Source organism: Thamnophis elegans, chromosome 3 (genome assembly GCF_009769535.1).
Source record: "Thamnophis elegans isolate rThaEle1 chromosome 3, rThaEle1.pri, whole genome shotgun sequence".
NCBI classification, from domain to species: Eukaryota; Metazoa; Chordata; class Lepidosauria; order Squamata; family Colubridae; genus Thamnophis; species Thamnophis elegans.
In genome coordinates this window covers 24,749,346-24,777,199 of record NC_045543.1, presented here as the reverse complement: position 1 = coordinate 24,777,199, position 27,854 = coordinate 24,749,346, and the positions used below count along the sequence as shown (strand labels likewise).

Genomic DNA, 27,854 nt, shown 5'->3' with positions numbered 1-27,854 from the left:
AAGCAAAAAGTGCTGACAGAATTTAAAACCACCACTATCGAGAACCAGAAGGCAGGGTGGTCTAATTTTTGTTTTGTTTCTCTTGCAGTGAGCTTAGGAGTCGTAGAATCTTAGACTGAGCTTTTATTTGGGGTTTCACCGGAGAACTGAGTCTACCCAGAGTTCAAACACATTTGAAGTGGAAAGATCCAGTTTTACGCTTCAAACTGGAAAGACACAGACAAGGGAGATTCCTGGGCTCCCCCACGGCTCCCTACTCTGCCATGTATAGGAGCAGCTACTTGCATGCAGTCCACAAGGAGAAGTATGAACAATCTGAGGCTTATGAAGAACTTCCAGAATCACCAGAATTTGGTGGTCTTGCACAAACCCAAGGCCTGGAAAACCTGCAGGACCTTAGTGAACGGTTTGCAAACTACATCAACAGGGCTCGGGTGCTTGAGCAGCGTAATTCCATCTTCCGCAAGCAGCTTGAGACGTTCCAACGCATGGATGAGCTGGTTGGATTAGAAGATGCTTTTGCTGCTCAGATTGATCTCAATCACCAGCGGGTCTGTGACCTGGCCACCAACAGGTCTAAGCTGGAACGTGAAAAGAAAGATGCTCAGCGCATGCTGGATGAATACTGTAACAAGTAAGTTGGTTGGAAATGAAGGAGATGTTTTCATTACGGCAGATGTATGCATAGAGTTTCATGGTTCTTCAAAACTGTGTCATCTACCTTTGGCTTTTTCTAAATTCAGGTGTAAACAATCTTTTTTGTGGCTTTGGGTAAGAAATCCTACAAAAGCAAAACAAAGATCCTAGGACCTTGGCTTGTGAAAATGAAAAGAAATAAGGGCCTTCATGTCATTTTAGGTCATTTTTTCCCAGTGGCAGTGATAGCCCTCACTATCTGCACTGATGTGCTCAAAGAGAATATTAGCAGTCAAAACTCCAGGGCGCATCTATTCAATTTTTCCTTCATGAAGGCACAGTGAGGAGAAAGTTAGAATAATTAAGTGTGAAATACAGTGTCATCTGGATGCTCTATAAAGTTCCATAAATAGATACATTATAGTAATGGTGCAGAAAGGGAAAAAAAAATATCTGGATGGATTTTAGGTTACTGAGCTAGTCTAATGAATTTGTGTCAGGAACTGAAAGTTGCTACTTTGAGAATAAATTACGTATTTGCATAGAAAATACTTAATTGGGAAATATTTCTCAATTTGGAAAAAATGCTGAAAGGGGATATGAAATGCAATACATTAACCAATCAATAGCTTTTACAGATTGTGATCACCTCCAATGCTTTATGGAGTGTTTTGAATGCATGGAGTAACATTGGCTGAATAGTTGCAATTATTATTCTTTTACTATTTATGCAAATTATAAATGACTTTTCTATCCTTAGGGCCTTCAAGGTGTTCAGATCATTTCATTTCTCACTATGTGCGCCATGAAACATATACATGTCCTGTCCAATCTCTCCTTTGTTTCTTAACATCTTTCATTTATTTTTCTTAATCTCACTCCTCCTATCTTTGAAAACAAAGGCTTGTCACCCCCCCCCATTTTCTTTCTGTAGTAATAGAGGTAAACGAAACAATAACAAAAATCCCCAAAATATGGAATACTTATTTTACATTTGAAAATATTTATTCTATTTTCAGATATAATTCCTTTCTATGATTTTATTTGGAAACAAGTAGCCCTCAATTTACAACTGTGATTGAGCCTGGCATTATGGTTGTAGGTTGTTGTAGTCATTAAGCAGATCACCATGGGACCATGGCCAATTTTAATATCTTTTTTCCAGTGGTCATTAATAAAGGTGTGCCACTTGCAAAGTACCCAAAATATTATCGTGTGACTGCTGTGTGTGTGTGTGTGTGTTATGTGTGTGTGTGTGTGTGTGCACGCGGGGGCGCATGGAGCTGTTACAACTTCAAAATCAGGTCATAAATAGCTTCGGGGTGGTGGTAGTGGTGTTCATTGTAAATTTGAATGGTTGCTAAGTGACTGTTTGAAAGTTTAGGACTACCTGTTATTTGTTTGTTTGTACAATTTAGAGCAGTGTTTCTCAACCTTGGCTACTTGAAGATGTCTAGACTTCTGGCTGGGGAATTCTGGGAGTTGAAGTCCAAACATCTTCAAGTTGCCAAGGTTGAGAAACACTGATTTAGAGACTACTTGACTTCCAGTGCCTTCAGGAAGATTTACAATTTAAAAAATTAGAAAAATACAAAACACAAAAAGAAATTATGTGTGGCTCTGAAACAAACCCATTCAATGGGGCTCAGCTATCACTTGATTCTCATAATCTGGGGGAATGGCCAATTTTTTAAAGAGCTTCCTGATTTTACCATCAGGGTGGGAGAATATTTTGGATCCCTCTGGAAATATATTATTCTAGAAGGCAGGCACTGCTGACAATACTCCTTAATTGTTGGCGTCTAAAGTGTATCCAAATTGTGCTCAGTATTTTGGATTGTTTTTTATTCTATTTTCTTCCATAGTTTATATGGGACATATACATATAAATGCAGAACACAACCCTAGCCAGTCTTTTTTATTCTGGAAGAATCCTTAAAATAACGATCAGATTACTGGGAGCCCCTGTATAAAATCCCAAAACCTCATAACTTAATTTACTTCTAACCTTCATGATCCAAGTTTTACAAGATTTACTGCAACAGCAAAATGGCAGGCTGGTAGATAAGTTGCAATCCATAAAGATTCTTTCTTACCATTGCAGGCAGTAGCAGTGTGCAACACATGCATTTCACGTTTTTTCCCCAATCATGATCTGTCATGAAAACCTTTCCGACCTCTTATGTAATCCCTATTAAAAAAGGCTCTTCTAAGCTCTTATGTGAGGATACTTGGGTTCCTCTTGGGCTCACGATCTACCTTTCTCCTTTCCTTTAAAATGTGCAACAAGAGAAAGAATTTTTTGGAAAGATTTGCCAATAGAATGGAATGGAATGGAATAGAATAGAATAGGATAGAATAGAATAGAATAACAGAATTGGAAGGGATCTTTAGGTCTTCCAATCCAACCCCCTGCTTAAGCAGGAAACCCTACACCACTTCAGGCAAATGGTTATCCAACATCTTCTTAAAAATCTCCAATGTTGGAGCATTCACAACTTCTGGAGGCAAGTGGTTCCACTGATTAATTGTCCTAACTGTCAGGAAATGTCTCCTTAGTTCTAAGTTGCTTCTCTCCTTGATTAGTTTCCACCCATTGCTTCTTGTTCCACCCTCAGGTGCTTTGGAGAATAGCTTGACTCCCTCTTCTTTGTGTTAGTTTTAATTAACCACAATTTCTGGATTCATCAAAATTGGCAACTATAGCGAACATTAACTATGGTTCATTTAAGGTAGCTAACTTAATAAGTCATGGTTTAAAGTTGGCTTGTTTTAAAAGAAAGAATAATTTGCCATTTTGGACAAATCCCACAGTTAAGTAAAAGCAACACCTTCTATATTTCTCCTCTCAGCAATGAAGGAGGAGGATAGAAAATGGAGGAAAGCCATGAGAAGGACATTAGATTTGCACTTATATCAGCCTTTCAGAGCCTCAGCAGGCATGGCTGGTGATGTTGTCATCAGCAAGAAAGATGGAAGTTATATCTTAATTTTCAGGTTTTGAAGAATGGAGAGATTCTTTTAACGCAGGGGAAAAAATTTCTCAGAGGTAAACATTTATAATTCAGTCTTCTGGAAGCTACAAATATGGCATTGTGGGCATATGTATTTATTGGCCTAGTTTAATATTATGTCCAAATCAGGAGTGAAATCCAGCAGGTTCTGACAGGTTCTTGAGAACTGGTAGCGGAAAATTTGAGTAGTTCAGACAACTGGCAAATGCCACCTCTGGCTGGCATCAGAGTGAGGTGGGAATGGAGATTTTGCAGTATTCTTCCCCTGCCATGCTCACCAAGCCACCCCATGCCCACCAAACCACGCCCACAGAATTGGTAGTAAAAAAAGTGAATTTCACTACTGGTCCAAATGTATTCATTAACTTCCATATAAAAATGCAAGTTTGAGGCATTTGCCTATTTTCTTTTTCTTTTTCTTTTGTTACATTTCAAAGAAGATCTATAAACAGACATAGCCAAGGTAAAGGAATAAAATACAAATTAATAAAAAGAAATTACTTATTAGTGCTAGAAATAGTAAAAAAAATTATCTCAGAGATCATTTACTATCAATTAATTATAAATAATCTACAAAAATGAATACCGAGAACTATGATCAGTACAGTATCATTCATCAGGTAAACTTTTGTACTATAGTAAATTCAATTCATGTCGCTACAAATCTGTTCTAATTTAGATATAATCTAAAATTAAAATAGACTGTAGGCAGGGAAAATTCAAACTCTGGACGTGGTATGAATCTATGCCTTACGTTATAGTGGAGGAATGGTCTCCAATTTGAATTGAATGAGATTTTATTTTCTAATTTTTTAGATATAAAAATGAATGTGAATATCAGAAGAAGCAGAAGAGTACTCTCGAAGAGCTTAATAAGGTAAGTTCACTATATTAAATATAATATTCTTATCCTTTTCGTCAGAGGTCCTTCCATCAATGCTGCTTTTCATGTGATGTGATGAGTACTGACAGCCAATAGTAACACAGGGACAGACATGTTTAGTACTGTCACTTTTGCAATACTATCTGCACTTAGAACTGCTAGTTTTGTGTGAGAGGAATTACTTTTTCCAGCTTTAAAAATAGGGTGTTTTAAAAACTACATGTACATTTTTTTGAAAGTTTAAAGCTTAAAACACCACAGAATATTGATTGATTTGATTGATTTGATTTTATTTCATTTATATGCCGCCCTTTTCCCCAAAGGGGACTCAGGGCGGCTCACAATTCAAATCAGGGAAGGGGGGTACAAACAGGAAATAAAAGACGAAACATAACAATACATAATTTAAAAACACACAACAGTCATACCATTCGAGACGGGGGGGCAACAGCTCTTTAGCCCCAGGCCTGTCGGAACAGCCAGGTTTTAAGGGCTTTGCGGAAGGCCTGGAGGGTGGTGAGGGTTTGAATCTCCACGGGGAGCTCGTTCCAGAGGGTCGGAGCAGCCACAGAGAAGGCTCTCCTCCGGGTAGTCGCCAGTTGGCATTGGCCGGCGGATGGAATTCGGAGGAGGCCTAATCTGTGGGATCTAATCGGTCTATTGGAGGTAATTGGAGGTAATTGGCAAAATAAATATGTGTGCCAACTTATTTATATGCATGGAAAAAAGAGTGTGATTAAATTAGAGTATCAATCATATACTATATCTGAATTCCCTCCATCATCCAACAGTTGTCCTTTTGATCAAACCTGGTTTCCTTATTGTATCACTTATTTACCAGTGAAACCAGGTTTGTTCCAAAGGGCAACTTTTGGATGATGGAGGGAACTCAGATATAGTATATGATTGATACACTAATTTAATCACACTCTGATTTATTGTATAAAGAGTTGTGTGGGTGGGTATCCTTTCAAGTCAATCCTAACTTTAATGACTGCCTGGACATGTCCATATAGTTTCCTTGACAACATTTTTAAACATGACTTCCCTTGACTTCTTCCCAAGAGTAAGAAAGAATGATTGGCCCAAAGTCATCAATGTGCCTTTGTGCTTAAAGAACAAATAAAGCTCATTGTCTCCCAGCTTCTAACCTTTAATCATCTATACCAAGTTAGTTCTCATACAGTATTTAAACAATCAATATTTTAAAATTATTCCTCCCCCCCCCCCCGGGAGGATGTTCTAGAATTAAAATTAGCTGTTTTACATTTCTGGACTTTTATGCTTTCTTACATGCTGAAAAAAGTATTAGAATTATATCTTGTCTTTTCTCCAGGAGTTAAAGGTAATATACATAGCAATCTCTCTCATTTTCTTCCCATAATAATGATTCTATGGACTGAGTGAGAAAGATTAGTACATTAGTGTAAACCTTCATTTTATATAGCTACAGTTTATATGTAACTTTTGATGGTGTAGCACAGTGGTGGGTTGCCAATTTTTTCACTACTGGTCTGGGCTAGCTCCCATGCGTGCTTGCACGTGCAATGCTTCTGTGCATGTGCAGAAGCATCTGGGAGGGTGGGCGGAGCCTCCTGCCACCATACTACCGGTTCAGCTGAACCAGGCCGAACTGGGAGCAACCCACCCCTCATGTAGCATTACATCAGACTTGAGGTTGTAGATTTTTGATTTGGGCACGAACACTTATCAAATTCTGATACTATTATTTGCCAGCTTGGAATCAAACACAAGGAAAAATATTCTGTTGATGTACAGTAATTCATCTGAATATTTCTTTTACAGTTTTAAGAAGAACAAAATTTTAGGTGAAAGTTCTATTCACATGCTTGAGAATAAGCCCTGTTGAATTCAATGCAGTGGTGGGTTGCAGGCGGTACGCCCCAGTACAGGTGTACTGGAGTCTACCCGGAGCACCGAATACCGTTCTGGTGCTCCGGAGAGCCCACCCACTTGCCTGAGCTCCTTACCATGTTTTAAAGCTTTCGGCACTTCCACGCACGTGCATGGCATGTACAGCACCTGCACGACCCTTCGCCGAACATCAACGAAGCTTGTGGAAGCATTGTTTGCAGCTACAATGTATGCACTCACCCATGCGTCCATATGGGCGATGCTGGGCCCGTTCTAACTGTACCGGTTGGAATGGGATCTGGAACCCACCACTGATTCAATGGTACTTATTTCAGAGCAGAACACTAATAAATTACTACTGTTAAACAGACAGTTCAACTGAAGAGTCTACTATAATTTTAGTCTGTCTTATTTCCTTTATGACACAGTGTGTGGGAGTCACAGAACTAAGGGGCGGAGTCAAAAGAGGAATCAGCCTAGAGTCTCTACATAGTCACAAAGGGATTAAGTCCAAACCCTCTTAAATTCCATTAACCCTTATCTAGTGGAGAAATAGTGCTAGCTATTAGTAGAGTAGATTCCTGCACATAGATATGAACAATAAATGAGTTTAATTGGAACATCATGTGTGGTCTGATCTTTCACTCCTGACACACATTCATAAGACATTTTCCCTATTTCCTTTTCTATTGTTCTTCTTTACCTCTTCATCTTTCTTTCTACCACCTCAACAAGTTCAGTTCAATTACACCTTTTTCAGTAATATCTTTTTCATCGGGGAGGGCGGGGGGAAGGGAGGGAGGGGGAGGGGAGGGAGAAAGAGAGAGAAAGAGAGAGAGAGGCAGGGAGGGAGAGAGAGAAAGGGAGGGAGGGAGAAAGGGAGAGAGAGAGAGAGAGAGAGAAGGAATAAGTAAGATTCAATATCAGGAAAGAAACTAAAACTATATCTGAATACTAACAATAATAATACATGTGCCATTGAATCCCAAGGTTTATAACAGCACAATTCAATAAAACATCCATGGTAAGACAAAGGAAAAAAATGGATACATTTAAAAGATTTTCAAATATTGTCGTATAATATCATTTCCAAAAGTCTTTCTGAAAAACTTTGGTCTTTACTAACTTCTGAAAGACTGACCTCAAGATGACTAATCTAACATTTGGGGGGAGGCTGTTCCACAATAATAGAAAATTGTGCTTTCTGGCCTCAGCCTTTACTTCTCCTTGCCTAATAATGAGGAGGTGGTTTGATAGACAATAGAGGGTCCTAGCAATAAATTGGATGGTTTGGCTTAGTCCACCACTTCTGCTGTACACAAATGCTATTTCCAGTAATTGTCCTGCTTTGGGCACATTATGTGAATATTTAGTTACCTTAGACCTCTTGGAAAGGTAGAAGAAAAGAGAAAAGGAAGACAAGTAGTATAAATAGACTTTATGACATTGGTAATGGTGCATTAATAGAAGATGTCAGGTTTGTGGGGGGTTAGATCATCTTCGAGAAAATTGAGCTTTGTTGGTTGACACTGACATGATGGAACTAATAAATCAATTTCCAGTATTCCAAGAAAATTTAATTTCATAGTATAATTTAGGAGATTTGCCATAAGTTGACTACAACCAGGATGTCATGGGTATGTAGCAAATGGACACGTAGGTGAAATAAGCACATTTGTATATTTCCAATTCTTACCCCATCCCCAATTAAGGCTGCAATTCTATATTTATTTGGGAGTAAGGCAGTCCCATTCTGTCAGCACCTCTGCCTAAAGTAAGCATTTATGGAATTGTGGTATTAGTTTCTCAAACCTATGCAGTCATGATTGCCAGTCAATCTTGGTATGGCAAAATCCCTCTCTCTGATCATATTCTGTTTCCTAATTCCATCTCACACTTATTGCTTTTTCCATTTTCACTAGACAAAGGCTAGTGAATCCCATTACTCCTCGTTTATTTAGCTCTGTGTTATTTTTCTGCTTATTCTTTATCGTCCTAATGTTGCTTCTTCACATCACCTGCAATTCTCATTTTATAACAAAACCAATGTGTAAAAGTGTGAATTTGCCATCAGTTTGGTTTTCCTTTGATCCTGGGAAGTGTTCCAAATTGCAAACACACAAAAGAAATTTTAAGGGGGAAGTTGAGGATTTGAAAATTTTGAAAACTTATTGGCATAAAAGTTCAAAACAATTCAGATGAAGGGCTGAATGAACTGGGAAGATCTCTGGGGGAGGGATGACTGATGGAAGAAGCTAGGGAAAGAAGTACTGCAAAGGTTGGTAGGTGTGCAGTGAGAAGATCAGAATGGATGTAAGATTGGCAACTGATTGATGGGAAGATGGGCTGGAGGCCTGAGGTATCCTTCTATGCGTATCAGTAATGGTCTTCACTACCAGTTTGGAACTGGGAACATGTGTGTGTGTGTTGCTCACTTTGCTCACACACGGTGCTTCTGCACATGCACAGAACCTTCTGTGCATTTACAGAGCATCCGTGATGACATCTGGGTGGGTGGGCGGAGCCCCCTGCCGTCATCACTACCGGTTCGCCCAAACCGAGGCTAACCGGCAGAATACCACCTCTGATGCATACACAAATGGTGGGTATGATTCATGGATATTTAGCTAGGGAGTGTAAAATTATCTCATCAAAACAGGGTATAAATTTGGGGATCCTAATATCATGATATATCAGATATTTGCTATTTTGAAGAAAGCAGGCTACAGGGAAATGTACAGCCCTCATATATCTGTCTTGATATTTTTGCAGCAACCCATTTTGCCCCATTTCTCTCCAACTGGGCTTTCAATCATCCAGTCATTTCACTAGGAACCTCAGAGTTCGAGGCAGAAGAGGAAGGTTGCAATGTGTAGATTCTAACTGAGAATGAAAGAAATGTAATGAATTGTTCATTAGACAAGAGACTGGGGAATTTAGGGCTTCTTTGATTGCAAATGTAATTCAATCAAGGAAATAAATCCTTTCAAGCTGACATGAGTTGACCTGTCACAAATTGTAAATATCAAACAGCTAATGCAATACTCACAAATGGCAGCTCGCAAACAAGCGCCTAGTTGAAATTGGTTGTTACAGAACATTCATAATGAATAAATAACAACATTGTTCAAATATTTTGGTGCATAGATCATCTAAAAAAATAATCAGCCAAGATAAAAAAACAGGGGCAAAGTTATCCCATTCCTAAAAATATTGAAACCAAAGAACATTTGCAGTACAGAAACAATTTTGAATGTGAGATCAATTTGCTCGGCAAGGCAAGAAATAAGTGGTTTATTAAGGGGTCGATTAATTCATTAGCTAATCATCAAATGCAATCAGTTACACGGAGATCTGGAATCATTGCCCTAACATGGCATATCATATGCTTTCATACATTGTTTTACAGAAAGAATGTTGGAGGGAAAGAGAGAGAGCGTAATACTGATACTCTTAAAGGCCATCTGATCTTGCAAGTCTATTTAGTTTGTTGTGTAAGCTTTTAGAAATGTTTCCTGACTTAAAATAGATGTACAGTCTTCCTTCCTTCCTTCCTTCCTTCCTTCCTTCCTTCCTTCCTTCCTTCCTTCCTTCCTTCCTTCCTTCCTTCCTCAGGAGAGATCACTGTCAATCTGTGCTGCCCAGAATGGAGCAGTATTTTGATCACAGAGAACTGGTCTTAATAATTGCAATAGGGAGGGGAATAGGATGACTGCTGTTTGCAATGAAAATGTGTCATAATTGTAGATGGGGCTGGGATTTTCAGAGAGTGGAAGGATCTGAAGAATGCTTTGTCCTTTAAAAAAACTGTTTACAATTCTGTTTACTCCCCCCCTCCTTGGACTACCTACCTCAGAAAACCATTGCTATTCCTGCTAGTGAAAACTCCACAAATCTATAGGATGTTGATTACATAGTCATGACTGATTTCATTTCCACTGGCTTCAGTCTCGACATCTGAGCAAATCTGGATGAAATCCAATATGTGGTTTTGTTGTCTAGTTTCAAATACAATACCAACACTGTATGTCTGAGATTATCCTACCTAAGAATAAATGCTAAAAAAATCTATTTTTATGAAATAAAATAATTGGGCCAAGGAGGTCTTTATGGGGAGCTTCATGGATGAGTTAGGATTTGAATCTTCTCCAGATTTAATGCACCATATGTGCTAATGACTGATCCCAGTCTTATTTATTATGTTTTCAATTTCATTTTAAAGGCCCAACCTAATAATTGAAATAGGCATATTCTACTTTGGTAAACAATTAGGTGAATGGGCAAGTGGCATCAAAGATGGTTGCTTGCTGTTTCTTGGAAGCAAACATATGATAATGAGATTTACACTGAAACAAATATAATAATTTTTGTTGTGTGCTTTTGCTGTCTATACAAGGTATTTTATAATCCCCACCACCAGTGTTTTGTGCTTGAGAATTTCCACATACTTAATGCTCAAAATTCTGTTCTTTGAGGCAACAATTGATAATATCTTATGCACTGAGATGCAATATCGTCCTATCCGTCACTTTCATTCGGGGATGGGGAGGCAAGCAAAGTGTCAAGATTACAACACATTGTTTATGAAGAGTTGTGAATGTTTCTAGTTGACAGTTTTCTTTCAAAACATATTGATAAGTATTGTATTACAGACAAACAAAGAGTTTAGAAATTGGCACCCAACCAATTGGGTGGTAAATATTAATTAGCAGACGCACAATACCAACAGATTCCTGCCTAACTTTTACAGGTAATTCTTGACTTACAACTAATCATTTAGCGACCATGGTTACAGTGGCATTGAAAAAAGTGACTTATGACCTGTCCTCACAACTGTGGTATTCCCATGGCCATTTAATCCAAATGTGGGCGTTTAGCAAACTGGAATGTACTTACGATGGCTGCAGCATTCAGAGTCGCGTGATCATTATTTGCGACCTTCCCAGTCAGCTTCCAACAAGCAAAGTCAATGAAGGATAGGGATAACACACACACACACACACACACACACACACACACACACACACACACACACCAGATATACTATGTAGAATCTACTATGCAGAACTAGGATGATTAGGGGACTGAAGACCAAAACATGAAGAATGGATACAGGAACTGGGCATGACTAGTCAAGTGAAGAGAAGGACCCGGGGAGACATGATAGCAGTGTTACAATATCTGAGGGGCTGCCACAGAGAGGAAGGGGTCAAGCTATTTTCCAAGTCACTTGAAGACCAGACAAGGAATAATGGATGGAAACTGAATGAAATATTCAACCTAGAAATAAGAAGAAATTTTCTGACAGTGAGAACAATCAACCAATGGAATAGCTTGCCTTCAGAAGTTATGGGAGCTTCATCATTGGAAGCTTTCAAGAAGAGACTGGATGGCCATCTATCAGAAAATGGTGTAGAGTCTCCTGCTTGGGTGGGAGGTTGGAGTAGATGACCTACAAGGTCCTTCCAACTCTGTTAATCTGAATAAATAATGAAACACTCTGAGCCAATTGTAACCATGCTCAACTGATCACATATAACACTGAAATGATTCTTCCCACCCATATGATGAGGTATCTTTAAAAGGTAAAGGTTCCCCTCACACATATATGCTAGTCGTTCTCAACTCTAGGGGGCAGTGCTCATCTCCATTTCAAAGCCGAAGAACCAGCACTGTCCAAAGATGTCTCCGTGGTCATGTGGCTGGCACGGACTAAATGCTGAAGGTGCATGGAATGTGGTACACAGTGTAAGGAACACTGTAAGTGGCTAAGATGCTGAGCTTATCGATCAGAAAGGTTGGTGGTTCAGTGGTTTGAATCCCTAGTGCTGCATAATGGAGTGAGCTCCCATTACTTCTCCCAGATTCTGCCAACCTAGCTATTCGAAAGCATGTAAAAATGCAAGTAGAAAAATACGGGCCAGCTTTGGTGGGAAGATAACAGCATTCCATGCACCTTTGGCATTTAGTCATGCCAGTCATATGACCACAGAGATATCTTCGGAGAGTGCTGGCTCTTCGGCTTTGAAATGGAGATGAGCACCATTTCCTAGAGTCAGGAATGACTAGCACAAATGTGCAAGGAGAACCTTTACTTAATGTATCTTTGTACGCAGTGCATCATTAATCCTGGTTTCCAGATGTTTGATGAATATCAAAGAAATATCTAAATTTATTTTTTTTAAGCTAAAGTTTAATTTGATTCTATTTTCCCAAATATGTACTCATCAGCAGAATCTAGCTTTCTTTCTCAGCCTATCAGTGGATTCATGGTCTCATTGTAATGCTTCCGATTCAGCTTTCCGTAGGAAAATAGAGAAACAGTGAGCAAATGGATGACTGCTGGCTTAGAATATTCTACTTGTCATTTGCATTCATAAATCTTTATCTGCTCACGAAGCAGATAACTAGGCCTGTAGTGAAATTCTATGCTTATTTTTACTATCATTATTACCGGCACAACAGCAATGCTACTTTTGCAATCCATGGGTATAATGGAAACAGCAAGCATCTACACATTTTTGAATAGCACAACAGAGCTTGGAATTAGTTTGCTGGGCCTATCACAAAAGCAAAACTCATTGAATAACTTTCCATCACATTGCCTAATCTGAAATGGGACAGTAGTACAGCTGATAGAAGTGATGTTACTGGAAATTGGACAAGCTACAGTTCATTAGCTAAATAAATGGATCCTGACGTGCTTGTATTGATTGACACTTGTACAGCCTACTAGCTGTTTCCTAGTTTGTTCAAAGTTGAGAAAGTCTTCTGATTGTTCTTTTCAAAAAGGGTGGGGTTTTTCCCCCATTTGTCCTAATGCTAAATAGCAAACCAGTATCTTAGCCCCTGACAAACAAAGCAGGGATAATAAATAATCTTTACATAATGATTTTCTTTTAAAAACAAAACTCCTTAAAATGCATCTACGTAATTGATCTAAATAGAAGCCCAATGAAGTAGGTAGGGAATATAAATGAAAAAATAAAGTTAATCAGAAAAAGGATACTTAGTACTTGGAGGGGGAAAACCACCATGCAATCCCAGATTGGTTATTTAGACTGGGAAGTTGAAAAATATCTCAGAAGAAAGCATTGGTGAACTACTTCTACCTTGTTGACAAGAAAACTGTATAAATGTGACTTTGAAACCTCTAAGAATCACATTTGATTCAAGGAACTTTTCTCCTTGTTATATTTATTTGGCATGCAGTGCAGTAGACTATCTATTCAATCAATTTGCTTATTGATTATGAGTTGCCTATCAATTATTTAGAGTTCAGTTTTTGTATATGCATGATGCATATATTTGCAAATATTTAAATTAAATATTTCAAGGTCATCCCTCCTAGCTTTCTATTAATTAATTTCAGAAGTGCTATATAGGTTATTGCAAGAGATGACTTTATAGATTTTGAAGTCCCTTGTTTCCATTGAATACTGGTGACTCAAATATTTGTTTAAAAACAGAAGTAAAAGGGCAAAAGGAATCAATATTTTATTTTTATTTTAGGAAGCTGATGAAGCTTTGTTGTGTAATTTAGAACTCCAGATTGAATCACAGTTCTTGCAAGATGATGTAAACGCTACGAAAGACAGATACAAGAAGGTAAGTCTTATAGCTGCTTCTTTCTCATTTCTATTTCCCAAGCAACTTTTAACAAATGAAGCTGCTCCTTCCCTTTTAATACAAATCTTCTTTCATGTGTCTAAATCCATGCTGGGCACAAAGAAGAGACATGACTGGTAAAAGTGTTCTTCTGCTTAGGGATGATCTCTTTTGTTTTCTTTCTATTTTTTTATACCGATATTTGTCAACCAGCATTTGGTGGAAAATGAAAGTTACATACAGCAAAATAATTCTTAATCCACAAATTTGCTTCCAACTCAGAGCTTCCAACTCAGACATATTTTGTACACAAAAAATTAACTTGCCTCTTAATACTATTTTTAAAAAAACTTTTGGCAGGAATTTATATTTGGATAAATTATTTTATGATGGCAAGTCATAAATATTAGGTCATTTTAGATCACCAAAAATTTATTAGATACCTCCAGTAGATGGAGATCTACTTCTTAACCAGCTCTGCTCCTGCTTCTGTTAACAATTAACTTTTTCTCTATACTTGAAATTCCTATCAACAATGTTTCTACGGGGCCTCTTTTACAAAGAAAAGGAAACATCTGTTCAGAGCTTTCTCTATTCTAAAAGTTAAAATTAACAGTGAGAAGGGTCCGGCTTTAACCCAAATTCACATCCTGCTGGTTTTTTGGACCCAATTTCTATCAAGGTATCATTATTTGTGCTCATCTTTATATTCTCCTGAAACAAAACATACTGGTTTAATCCTATCAAGTAGTTTAGCAGATTGTACAATTGAACCCTTCCTCCCCCAAGCTTTTTGGCTAAGATGAAGATTGATTATGTGACATAACTTTGGGGACAGATCATAGGTTCTTTTGTTCCTCTTTTGCCATCATAATGTTTAACAATCACTGAATCAATGATCATTAAGAGAGGACTACCTATTGTAACAGTGCTCTGTGTGCCTTCGGCATTTAGTCATGCTGGCCACATGACCACGGAGATGTCTTCAGAGAGCGCCAGCTCTTTGGCTTTGAAACAGATGAGCACCGCCCCCTAGAGTCAGAAATGACTAGTACATGTGTGCAAGGGGAACCTTTACCTTTGCTTATTGTTAAAACCATTGTATGTATGAGGGATGAAATCCAGCAGGTTCTGACAGGTTCTGGAGGACCGGTAGCGGAAATTTTAAGTAGTTCAGAGAACCGGCAACTGCCACCTCTGGCTGGCCCCAGAGTAGGGTGGGAATGGAGATTTTGCAATATCCTTCCCCTGGAATCGGGTGGGAATGGAGATTTTGCAGTATCCTTCCCCTGCCGCGCCCACCAAGCCACACCCACAGAACCAATAATAAAACAAATTGAATTTCACCACTGATACGTATTAATAATATAATTCAATAACTGTATGCCACTTATATAACCAAATGGCACCATCTATGAAGAAAGGTTGAGAAAAGTAATTGTAGTAGCATGCTAGAGAATACTCTGATAAAGCTAATCAGTATAAGTGACAGTATAACTCCAGTTTTTCCTCAACATTTTTGCTTCCCTCGCTCCCAGAAGAAGGGGAAATTCAAATAGAAATTCAGTAGTACAGTTTCTTTCATCAAGTTTCTTGCTATAATAAGTTTGAATAATAATTTTATCTGGCCACAGAACCTCATGGAAGTACAGACCTATATCAGAAATTTAGAACAGATTGTGGAAGCAACGCCTCAGATGTCCACCATCATGGCTGGTGGCAGTGAGGTAAGCATTTTCTTTTACAAATCATTCTTCTATCAAAAGTTTTCTTCAGGCATACATCTGAACATTTGAGGATTTTACACTGTCTAGAGAAAGGGGCATGCAATTGCCATGTATTCAGCCAGAAGGTCTGGCAGGAGTGTTAGCATCTTCATGTACACACGTGTACAAGTTGGAATCTTGCTTTATTATGATCTGAGATTAAGAAGAGAAGTCTACTTGTGTTATAGTAAAAACTCCTCCTTGTGCCTTGGCTGAACATATGGCATTCAGAGAGGCTCTGGCTCTCAACCCAGCCTTGCTCCCAACATTCAAGTCTCTCCCATTCCACACAATGCCTGAAGAAAAATTATGTTCGTTGAAAGACCCCAATTATAAAATAAGATGGGAGGATAAGATCAGACTTTAAGATAGAAACTTGGAAGGTTATACTGTGGATCAATACAGAGCTACAAAGGAGTGCTTCTTACCTTTTCCTTTTGCTACAACTCCTTTGAAGCTACTTCACAAAGGAATGATTGAACCCTTGGAAACCGGCCCCTTGTTAGTCAGGAGTGCTAATTTACCACTAGCTTACCAGTTACCCAGGAGCCCACGGATTCTGCAGCACAAGGAAATAGCAATAATTGGTATTGGTATTGGTATTGGTATTTTATTATTTGTATGCCGCCCTTCTCCGGGAGGACTCAGGGCGGCGAACAATTCAAAGGGGAAAAAAAGGGGGAACATAAAAGACAAAATACAATAATAAAAGTAGGCAACAGTCGCACAACCATACATGTCGAGAGGGGAGGGAACTCATCACCCCCAGGCCTGCTGACAAAGCCAGGTTTTGACAGCTTTTCGGAAGGCCTGGAGAGAGGTGAGGGTCCGAATCCCTGCGGGGAGTTCATTCCAGAGGGCCGGAGCTGCCACAGAGAAGGCCCTCCCCCGAGTAATAGCCAGGTGGCATTGGCTGGTAGATGGCACCCAGAGGAGGCCAACCCTGTGAGATCTAATGGGTCTGTGGGAGGTAATTGGCAGCAGGCGGTCTCTCAAGTACCACTCAATTGGCCATCAACACCCCAATTAAGAACTAAAAGTCGCACACAACCAGGCACCACATAAATGTTAGATACAGAACAGGCCAGTGCACACATTCTGGAGGGAGAGAGAGTTCTCTGAAGATAGGCTCCAGCACAAGTCCGAAAAGCTTGGAAGAACGAACCTTTGGTCCTGGTGACCAACTCAGATTGGATTCCGGAATGCCCACTCTCTACTTTCAAAGAGTAATGCAAAGATGCCATATTACTTTTCTTCACTTTGTTTCAGTGTCCACTTTGGCATTTCCAATAACTGAGTTGGAGAAAGACATTGAAGCAAGAGAAGGAATCTAGAGAAACTAGTTTTTGTAACTGCTGCATCTTGATGAGGAAAATATTGTTGCCTTCAAAGCACTAAGTACCTCACCAAGGCGAAATATCTCACACAGGCCTATAAGTATCTCATGAAAGCCCTTCAGACAATTAATTAGTTGATCTTTGTTGAACCCTGCACCAATTGTCTTCTGATTGTCTTGATATTGACTGCTTAGGGCAGTATTCCACAATGAGCAACTGCTAGACACCGCAAAGAAATGGGAGGTGTCCTTTTCCCAGCTGCATTTTGAGGCAAGAATATTGCACTTTCTGCTTGGACAGCTGAAGATACCTTAACTCTTTTTTTCAGTTGCAACTAAATATGAGTAATTCATCAAGGGTTCTTTACATTTGCCCTGAGACAAATGCGGTTGTTGTACATGCTGCTCTTCTAATGCCGTGGTCTATGAAAATGTGTACATGTTGGCCTAGAAGAACATGTATGGTAGTTACATATCAATCAGAGGTGGGTTCCTACCAGTTCACACCAGTTCGGTAGAACTGGTTCGTCAAATCTGCCGAACTGGTTAGAAAAGGTTCCACCAGAAAGCAGGCCACACATACAGAAGAGGTTCCAAAAATTTTTGAAACCCACCACTGACACAAGCATACACACACACACACACACACACACACACACACACAACACAAACACACACACACACACAGACAGACAGCGACAGACAGACAGACAGACTCACACAGAGAAAGAGAAAGAAAAAGAAAGGAAGAAAGAAAGAAAGAAAGAAAGAAAGAAAGAAAAAAAAAGAAAAAGTGAGAGAGAGATGAAAGAAAAAAAGGAAAAAGGGACAGAGAGACAAAAGGAAGGAGAGAGAGAGAGAGAGAGAGAGAGAGAGAGAGAGAGAGAGAGAGAGAGAGAGAACACATGGCCAGCAAGCCACTCCCACAAAGGAGGCCACACCCACAGAGTAGGTTTGAATTTTTTTTGAAACCCACCACTGATATCAATGATAGGTTACAGAAACATATATGCTCAGGTGTGAGCATAAATACATAGATGTATTTAAAATGAGGAAAGAGGGGATAATGGATGCTCAGCACAACTGGAAGCTATAAATATTTCTTGTTTGTACACAAGGTTCCCTCAGTAGGATTTACTATTCACCACTTCACCATAACATCCAATTTTGTGGGATGTCTGAACAATTAGGATGTATATCACATTTCTACATTAGGCAAAGAGGAAAATTGGATTTTTAAAAAATCATTTTCATTCCAACCTATAGTCAGTTTTTTGATACCAATCCAATTCTACTCATATTTCCTCCTCCTGTTTTGTTTGCAGGAAAAGCTGATAACCGAGAGAAGGATTCCAATACTTCAGAATCAGTTAGATGAATACAAGGGCATTTTTTCCCAGCTCCAAGGCCAGAAACTTAAGCTTCAGACAGAGGTACTGTTTCAAAAAAAGTTACTTTTTCTAAAACAAATGTTTTACAAGCATTATGATTTAAGTTCAGATTGTTTTTAAACTATTTGATTAAAAGATAGATCATTAGATTGGATTATGGTTGTTTCACAAGCAGGAGGTTATCTGAGAAACAGTGTAAAGGTAAAAAAGGGACGCAGTGGCTCAGTGGCTAAAACACTGAGCTTGTCAATCAGAAAGGGTGGCAGTTTGGTGATTTGAATGCCTAGTGCTGCGTAATGGAGTGAGCTCCCGTTACTTGTCCCAGCTTCTGCCAACCTAGCAGTTCAAAAGCAGATAAAAATGCAAGTAGAAAAAATAGGAATCACCTTTGGTGGGAAGGTAACAGCATTCCATGCACCTTTGGCATTTAGGTATGCCGGCCACATGACCACGGAGATGTCTTCAGACAGCGCTGGCTCTTTGGCTTTGAAACAGAGATGAGCACCCCCACCCTAGAGTCAGGAATGAGTAGCACATATGTGTGAGGGGAAACTTACTTTTTTAAAGATAAAGGTTCCCCCACACGTGTCATGTGGCCAGCATGACTAAATGCCAAAGGTGCATGGAATACTGTTACCTTCCCACCAAAGTGGTCCCTATTTTTCTAGTTGCATTTTTTACATACTTTTGAACTGCTAGGTTGGCAGAAGCTGGGACAAGTAACGGGAGCTCACTCCATTATGCAGTGCTAGGGATTTGAACCGCTGAACTGTCGACCTTCAAATCAACAAGCTCAGCATCTTAGCCACTGAGCCACTGTGTTCCTGAGAAATAGTGTAGGTCTCAATTGTTTTTCTCTGTGCTTATCACCTTCAGAGATTCCCACCAATGGTCCTGTTCAGAGTAACCTGGGTTCTTTTCAGAATAGGACAGGACAAAGCTCCTATAGTCATGCTAGAGGGATTTACCACTTTCTTGGAGAGAAAAATTGCTAGGATCCAATCAAGTCGGATAGCAGGGTGAACAAGATGGCACACTCTGGTGTAATCCGGGATTCTTTTGACCTTTAGAAATTGAGGAAGGGGAATAGAGCTCTGTGAAGTCTGAGTTTTAACTCCTGTGGGCTTGACACCTGTGAACAATTGGACCTGCAGATAAGCAGTGTTTCACTGAGAGCATAACGTCACCTGCCCTGAGGAAGGTAGCATTGCATCATTCCTTGATTGAGCCCTCTGTTTTCTCCCCTTTTCACCATCCCCCTTTTAGCATTCTTTCATGCTCCTCTACCTCACAGGTGTCAAACTTGATTGTGTCACATGGCGTATCGTGGCATATTGCGATGTTGTTTGCCTTTGTAGAGCTGGAGTGGGTGTGACCTTCACATGACACATCCGGCCCACGGACTGCCAGTTTGACACCCCTGAAAGTTTACTTCCATAGACAATCATTTAATGCAAAAAGATGGCATCCTAATTTTTTCAAATTAGTATCACTTTGGCCTTCTTGTTCACTAGGAAGACTCAACACTTCGTTACAAAAATCAGTGCCTTTTTTCTAATGTTGCATGCTTTTATTGGCATGCATGCCTGTTTCATTTTTAGCACTCTGTGGATAACTTAGAATCGTTACTTGCTCTTCTCCTCTATCAGCTAAAAATACCAGAGAGATCATAAGCTATGAGGGTTCATTGCAGTGGAATATTTAATCTGTACAATTCACTTGTACCCAGCTTTTCAGTCCTAGGAATGGAAATTGTTCCCAAGATCTGCAAGATACATTTTGAATAAAATTAATCAAGATTTTGCAGAATATACTTTTGAGTTTTCAAAATTATCCAAATAATGAATCTTTCCAATGCTGTTTTTGTTTTTTTTTACTGTAAAAGTTGGTCAAAGATCATAATAATGAAATTTGAATTGATTTGATTTCTTATATTTTTATTCCAAGAGCAATGGTGGAAGTGATAATATAATTTTCCTATCAGGCAAATCTCTGTTTTTCAGGTGACTGAGCACCATCTGGTGGTCAATATGTATTCCACTGGAATTTTTTCTGACAAATATTTTCAACTGCCTGCAGCATAATGTAAAAAACATGACTTTTTCCTCTCTTGTTCAAATGCAATACTTGTAAAATGAATGAATGAATGAATAAATAAATAATGTTTTGGGGGCATGGAGAAAGAGGAAGGATAGTTTTATTCAAATTCAATGTTTTGGTTCTTCAGGAGAATTCTCAGAGGATGTCAAAATTTAATTTAATTTAATTTGATGTGATTTGATTTGATTTTTATTTTTTTAATGGGAAATACATTAAGGAATAGGCTTCAGTTTTTCTTGAGAACACAATGTAGAAGGGCACTGCTTGTCTTGGCACTTCAAGTTCTTGTAGTGTAAAGTCCTGTGTAAAATTCCAGGTTCATGTTACTAGGCATCTATAGAACTTCACTAGTTGCATCATTTCTTTTCCCTGCAAGGGTATGGCATTCAGGAACTATGTCAGTGGAGTGGGAGGAGGTTGACTTTATAAAGTTATCAACAATTCACTGGGGCCTGAGAGGGAATACAGTAAAATGGGTGTGCTAAATCTACAGTTTAAAAATTATAATTTAATCTTGATCCTGATGCTGATCCTGATCCTAATCTTACTACAGTAGTCCTTTGACTGAAAAGTGGAGAGAGAAAAAATCAAGCTACCATTTTGCGATGGCTTGCTGCTAAATTTTCCAATAAAACCTTTATGATCCCAGAAACAGATTCAGGATTATATTGAACCCATCATTTTGCTATATATTAGAAACATTAGTACTTCTAGTACTACACTAATCCTATATACTGGGTATGAACTTAGAACTTTAACTGATGCAGATGTGCAGGTTTTTGTTAACATTATTTATATGAGGACAGATGAACACTTTTAAGAAATTACACCTTGGACATTGTGCTATCTAAATATGATTTTAACTTGCTTGCTGCTAATATTGGTTGGTTTGTGTGTGTGTGTGTACGTGTACGTGTGTCTGTGTGTGTTTTATGCTAAGTGATATTTGAAACACAAAAGTATCAATTATTTGTTTCATGTCATTGAAATAAGGTAGTATTCTAAATATTTGCTGCTAGTGAACTGTGCTGTTTCCCCATAGCAGACCAGCCTTAGGAAATCTTTCACATCTTCCTTTTCTTAAAACAGACAGCAATGCTGGATCAGGTGATTAAGGACACACAGCAGAGTTACAATGATGAGATCCATTTATATAATGACCAGATTGACAGTCTGAGAAAGAGCATCGAAGACGCTGAAAGGACCTTGGAGAAATACACCAACCAGTGTCGCCAGCTGTCCATTTATAAACAGTCCCTAGAGAGTGAATTGGAGCGTTACAAACGTGTCATTGAAAATGAAGATAGCAGGTATGGAAAATCTTGAAACAAAAAGCAGAAAGCAAAGTGGCTTAGAGTTTCATCAAGTTGTGCCTAAGAAATCATTTCAATACTGAACAATCAGGTCTTCACCATACTGTTTCATATTTTAAATAATAGGACTATTCACAACAGCTTTCCAGGTTTCTCTGCTTTGGCTGGCATGGCAGGTGTCTAAATTTCTCAGGCCAAAACATTATTTCCCAGTACTGTGCAACATCCTAAATGAAATATTAATTGTTATGGAATATGCTACTCACTATAGAAGCACATGACATGCTCTCTGAGCCACCCATTAATAGCATTTCTACATCAATGTGTTAAGCTTTTGTTTCCAGGAATCTGCATGACTTCCTGTTTTTGCTTGAGATACTACCAACTCTCATTGTTGATTTTCAACTCTTCTTTGTAAGAGTAAAAAACCAGGTTTACCACCTCAAATTTTGTTTTTAATTGGGTAAGGAGATCTTTAGATGCAAGGGAATTAATTAATGGCTACTTTCTGTTTCAATTCTTTTGATGTCAAACGGAACGCTTTGTGCAACTGTCAATAACCATATATCTTTAAAAAAAATATTAAAAATGTGCAGTAGTTGCAGAGATGTGTATCGATAGAACTAGTCATTCACAAAAATTTCAAAACATCTAGAAAAGATCTACATTAATAACACTTCTCGGTAATTATCTTACCATAGTTGTGGTTTGTAGCACTTTCCCCTCTTTTAAATCAAAGTGATTGAGGAGAGAGAACTCCTCCTGTCTTAAGTGCAGTGAATATATTATGCCCCAAAATCATAATTGCCTGCTTGCAAACATATTGTCCTGTATTTATTCATGTGTGACCACAGGACAAGTTCCAAGCATATGTAGAGCCAAACTGTATTGCTTTAAAAATAGAATGCACTCACAAAGTGCTCTGTTAAGACAATATGTTAATCAATAAGAATTAAAACTAGGTACTCTGATTAAATTAATTCCCTTTCATTTTAATAGCATGATCTGATCATGCTATTAAAATGAAAGGTAATGAATCTAATCAGAGTACCCTCCAAGCCTATTTACGTATGTGTAGATAGATGTGCTTAGAAGTCTTTACATCAGAGGTGTGTCAGAATAACATCGCCATGGCAGCATTACGTGACATATCAGGACTTTTGCTAAACTGGGCATGGGAGTGGCCAGCGTGTGATACATGTGGCCCACAGGCTGGGAGTTTGACAGCCCTGCTCTACAGGAGTGACAGCCAAAGGAGTGGCTGTCACTCCTTTGAGGTAGGCCAGATCAGAAAATGGATTCCACAAGAAATACTGGAAGTCTTTTGATATAGATTATAATAACATAATCTTGAAAGTCTAATTGTGTTTTTCTACCCTCTCTATTGTACCCAAGGGATTTAAGGCCAAGCCAGTTTAACATTAAAATTCTCTGCCTTTCTTGGATTTAAATCATATTTTGCTTCTCCAAGTTTTTCTCTATAATGAGTGCCTTATTGTACCAGGAATATAAACCTATGGAGTTCTCTGGAGCATGTCCACCTCTGCACATGTACAAGACTTTTATAGTGGAGTAAATATGGAAAGTACACACAGGGAAATTGGGATGCACATTCATGCACTCCACCTTTTTAACCCACACATCTTTAAGGTGGAGGAGGTGCAACCGTATGGTCCAATTATATGCTTAAAGAGAAGTAAGATAAAAAGTAACTTTCAGGAATGGTGAACAGAAGCAATTCTGACTTTTCTCTTAGACAACTGAAAATTTCAGGGACTGAGAGGGCTTTGGATATATATGAGATCTGGAGCACTTTGTTTTATTTCTTACCGCTGGCAGTTTCCCATTCACAGAGCTTTCTAGGGGTATCTCAGCTACTCCAACAGGAATCCTCTCTGGGTAGGTTCTTGCTCCTCAGTTATTTTTCAGTGGGGTTCCTATGTGCTTTGTTAACTTGCCAGAGTATGACATTCTGTTCTAGAATGTTTGATGACAATGGATTTTCAGCGAATTGATCTAGAGAGGCGAGGGTGGATTGCACTCCACGTAGCTCACCTTAAGACAACAGGTTTGGAATGGAATAAAAAAGAACTTATTTGGAAAATATCACAAATACATATAATTACAATGGATTACACGTAACCCACCTGGGTTGCCTTGGCGTTACTTTAAACATTATTTTAAAGGTTTGTTTAGGTTTTGTTTCAGTGGAATTTATTGATCCTGCCTTATATCTTTTCCCTATTCTGATAGATTGAATTCTGCTATTGTTGGTACTCCAGCAACCCTGTTTCCACAGACCTACAGACCGCCAGAAACGCCACCTTTGAAAGGCACAGGTAACCAAGCGCCTACAGAAATGATTTTAGCCTATGAGACCAGTGTGTGATATCTTTCTGTATGCTAATCTCATTGTTCGCATTACCTGAGCACGGGTGACTTACGTTAAACAAAATCATTGCATTTACCAAAGGAAGAGAGACAACAACTGAATCATCTATTGATTTCTTAGAAAGAAGAGAGGTCTCCAACCTCACAGTTCCTAGAGCCGTGATGGCGAACCTATGGCACCTGTGCCAGAGGTGGCATGCAGAGCCCTCTCTGTGGGCACACGTGCCATTGCCAGCTGCTCTTCTGGTTTCCGGCACACATTCATACTGGCCAGCTGGCCTTCAGGGGCTGAAGCACTGGTAAATAGCTTGAAAACTCCCCCCAAATCAGCCAAAACTCAGACTGTTTGGGGGGCATTTTCCAGGTCATTTTAGGCCATTTTTCGGGCTATTTCAAGCCGTTTTTTGGGCCCAAAATGGCTCCAAACCATCCCAAACATGAATGAAAAACAGCTTAAAAACCTGTCCAGGAAACAGGCATTGCACTCTGTCCAGCTGGTTTTCAGGTTTCCGGCACTCGGGCGCATGCACATGCGCACATCTTCCGATTTGGGCACTTGGTGCCAAAAAGGTTCGCCATCGCTGTCCTAGAGCATATTCCCAATACTTTTAAAGTGAACTAACATTTCTGTTCATTGGGATCCTGAAAATTTGTGATGAATTAATGTTTTGTATATATACAGCCCAGGAATAAATCCTGCCCCTCCTGATAAATCCTAAAATAATTATAGCAATAGCAATAGCAATAGCAGTTAGACTTATATACCACTTCATAGGGCTTTCAGCCCTCTCTAAGCAGTTTACAGAATCAGCATATTGCCCCCACAGTCTGGGTCCTCATTTCACCCACCTCGGAAGGATGGAAGGTTGAGTCAACCTTGAGCCGTTGAGATTTGAACCGCTGAACTGCAGATAACAGTCAGCTGAAGTGGCCTGCAATACTGCACCCTAACCATTGCGCCACCTTGGCTCTATTATGCCTGAATTTTGGTTGTTTTAAAATGAACTTTCTTTCTTACATAAAATAGTTACATCACATCTACTAGCTTGACTTCTAATGGCTATAAGTTGTTTCTTGTTAACAATGAGGAAGTGATTTGCTCTTTTCCCAGGATTATTTTTTAAAACCTTTTTAGACTAGTCTTTCATCTTTAACACCAGGATTTCCTGGGGATCTCTTATTCTAGTGCTGACGATCGGATTTTATTTAGCTTTTTGAGATCAACAACAACTGGGTGTCTTCATCACTTGAGCCTCCCTTATTTAATTTTTTGTTAATTGGATGAATTTTATGGTCCAGCAGGACCCTGGTAAATACTAATGTTTTCTTACACAGTCATGTTAATAATGTTGAATTACAGTATTGCAGAAGTCCTTACTGCTGAAATATCCATAAGGTTTTGGAGCATCTTTGTAGATTATAGTCAGATTTGAAAGCTGTAGCTTTGTCTTCATAGACTGTACCCAACAAAATTAAAAATGTAATCCACTTCTCTGTGTGTGTGTGTGAGAGAGAGAGAGAGTGAGTGAGTGAGTGAGAGAGAGACAGGCAGACAGAGACAGAGAGAGAAAGACAGAAAGAGAGACAGAGAGAGAGAGTGACACAGAGAGAGAGACAGAGAGAGGAAGAACCAGAGAGAGAGAGAAAAGGGGAGGGAGAAGTTCCTTTTCTTTCTCTGTACAGTAGCTCCATCTAAATATTCATCATATAGGAATCATCCATTCAGGTATTATTTTGAGAATGTGTGTATGTATGTATGTATGTATGTATGTATGTATGTATGTATGTATGTAATATTAGTAATTAGTACTAGTATTAGTAATAATTATGTAAGCAATTAGGTAAGCAGTAATCATACTAATTGCATTAAAGTAAAATTACAGTAAACATATCAGGTCAACTTAAATTTATCATTAAAAGTGAATCACATTTAGGTTTTGTCTTTTGCTTAACCAACATTTTGGAGTGTGTCCTCAAAGGGCAAGTACAGACACTGCCTAAACAAATGGTGCACTCTGACCTAACATTTTCTTCAACAAATATTCACACCACCCTATCAACCATCTTTGAGGTTATGTCTGCATATGATACATTTCCTCCTTAGTGGGCTGCATCTCATGTTATATTTATGGTTGTTTTATTTCCATTCATGTAGACATTACACTGGTCATGCAAGACATTGCTGCTGCCAAGTTTCGACAAAGAAGCCTGCCAAAGAAAATGTTTAAGAGGAAGGAGATCACACCCAAAGACCTTACCAATGGGTCTTCCTTAGAGAAAACGCTTGACCAGCCACAAGAAGGATTTGACCAAGTTCCAATGGATTTCAAGCATGAAGAAAGTGAACATAGATCCAATGGTACAAAGGAAGAAAGTGAGCCCAGAAAAGCGGAAGAAGATGTGCCCGATGGAGCACAACTAAGCAAAGCTTTTGACAAATTGTGCAATATAGTGAAAGACAAAGTCAGATGTTATCAACGACAGGAACCTAGAACTGGGTTCCATGCTAAAGGGTATGTAGTTATTGCAGAAAAAGGCAGCTATGATGACACCAGCTTCCATTCTTTACCTATTCCTTATAAAGGTAGAGTCATTGTTTCGGATGTTGGTGGAAATATATCACGTGGTATGAAAGCAATTCCAGAATTACCCAGATCTCCTGAACATTGCAAAAGTGAAGTTGAAGTCCATGAAATGCGGGAGCGATCAAGGATGCAGAAAGACCTTAAATATGAGTACAAGCTGTTAGGCAAAGAGAAGGATGATGATGGATCCAGGGTCTGGAGAGATCTTGGGAAAAAACAAGAATTTCCAAAAGTGCAATTTACTGGGGCACTGGAACCATTTTCCACATCATGTCCAAGTGAACGAAATGAAGAAGGAATTTATGTAAAGAAGCAATGCAAGAAGCAGGATGGCTTGCATAAGGAATTAGCTTTCCCAAACACTATGAGTTATGAGAAAGTAGAAATGGTAGAATCCATAGAAAAATTCTCTGATGACAAAATTGAAAGCTATGAAGAAACTGCTATGATTATGGAGACCATGACTGAGAAAACCAGCAAAAAGAAATTGGAAGACAAAAAACATTAGTATGTACCTTCGAACAGCCAATTAATCCAGCTTACAGTTATTACAGAAGTGATCCTCAGAGGTTTTTTTTATTTAATAGCAATGCTAAACAAAATTAATGGAACCCTACCAATGTGAATGGTTTGATGTTGGTAGCCTAAAACATGTATTTTGCTTGACTCCTCACTACTCTCCCCTTATATTGTCTGATGGAGTGATAAAAATAGTGAATGTGGAGTTGAATTTCTCTGCCAATAGCAAAATTGTAGATGTTTCACCTTGGGGATCTTAAATAAAATTCCATTGTCACTCCCTCATCCTCAGTTTTTGCCATCTTTGGAGGCTGTGTTTGAACAGAAGCCCCAATTTTCAAGATTATTCCTATGTTGGCTTCAGTTAAAAGATTGGACATGGGGAAGAGTAGCCACACCATCAAAAGAAAGAAGAACCTGAAGAACCAGTTTAATGT

General features: G+C 38.9%; 1 protein-coding gene across 1 annotated transcript; it reads left to right on the top strand.

The window, feature by feature from the left end:
• Positions 1-263: 263 nt before the first annotated feature.
• Positions 264-27,406, top strand: BFSP1 (beaded filament structural protein 1). Its single transcript, XM_032213021.1, has 8 exons — positions 264-634; positions 4,467-4,527; positions 13,921-14,016; positions 15,651-15,743; positions 18,444-18,551; positions 21,699-21,919; positions 24,176-24,261; positions 26,469-27,406. Exons 1-8 carry the CDS (start codon positions 264-266, stop codon positions 27,404-27,406), a joined length of 1,974 nt encoding a protein of 657 aa, XP_032068912.1.
• The last annotated feature ends 448 nt before the right edge of the window (positions 27,407-27,854 follow it).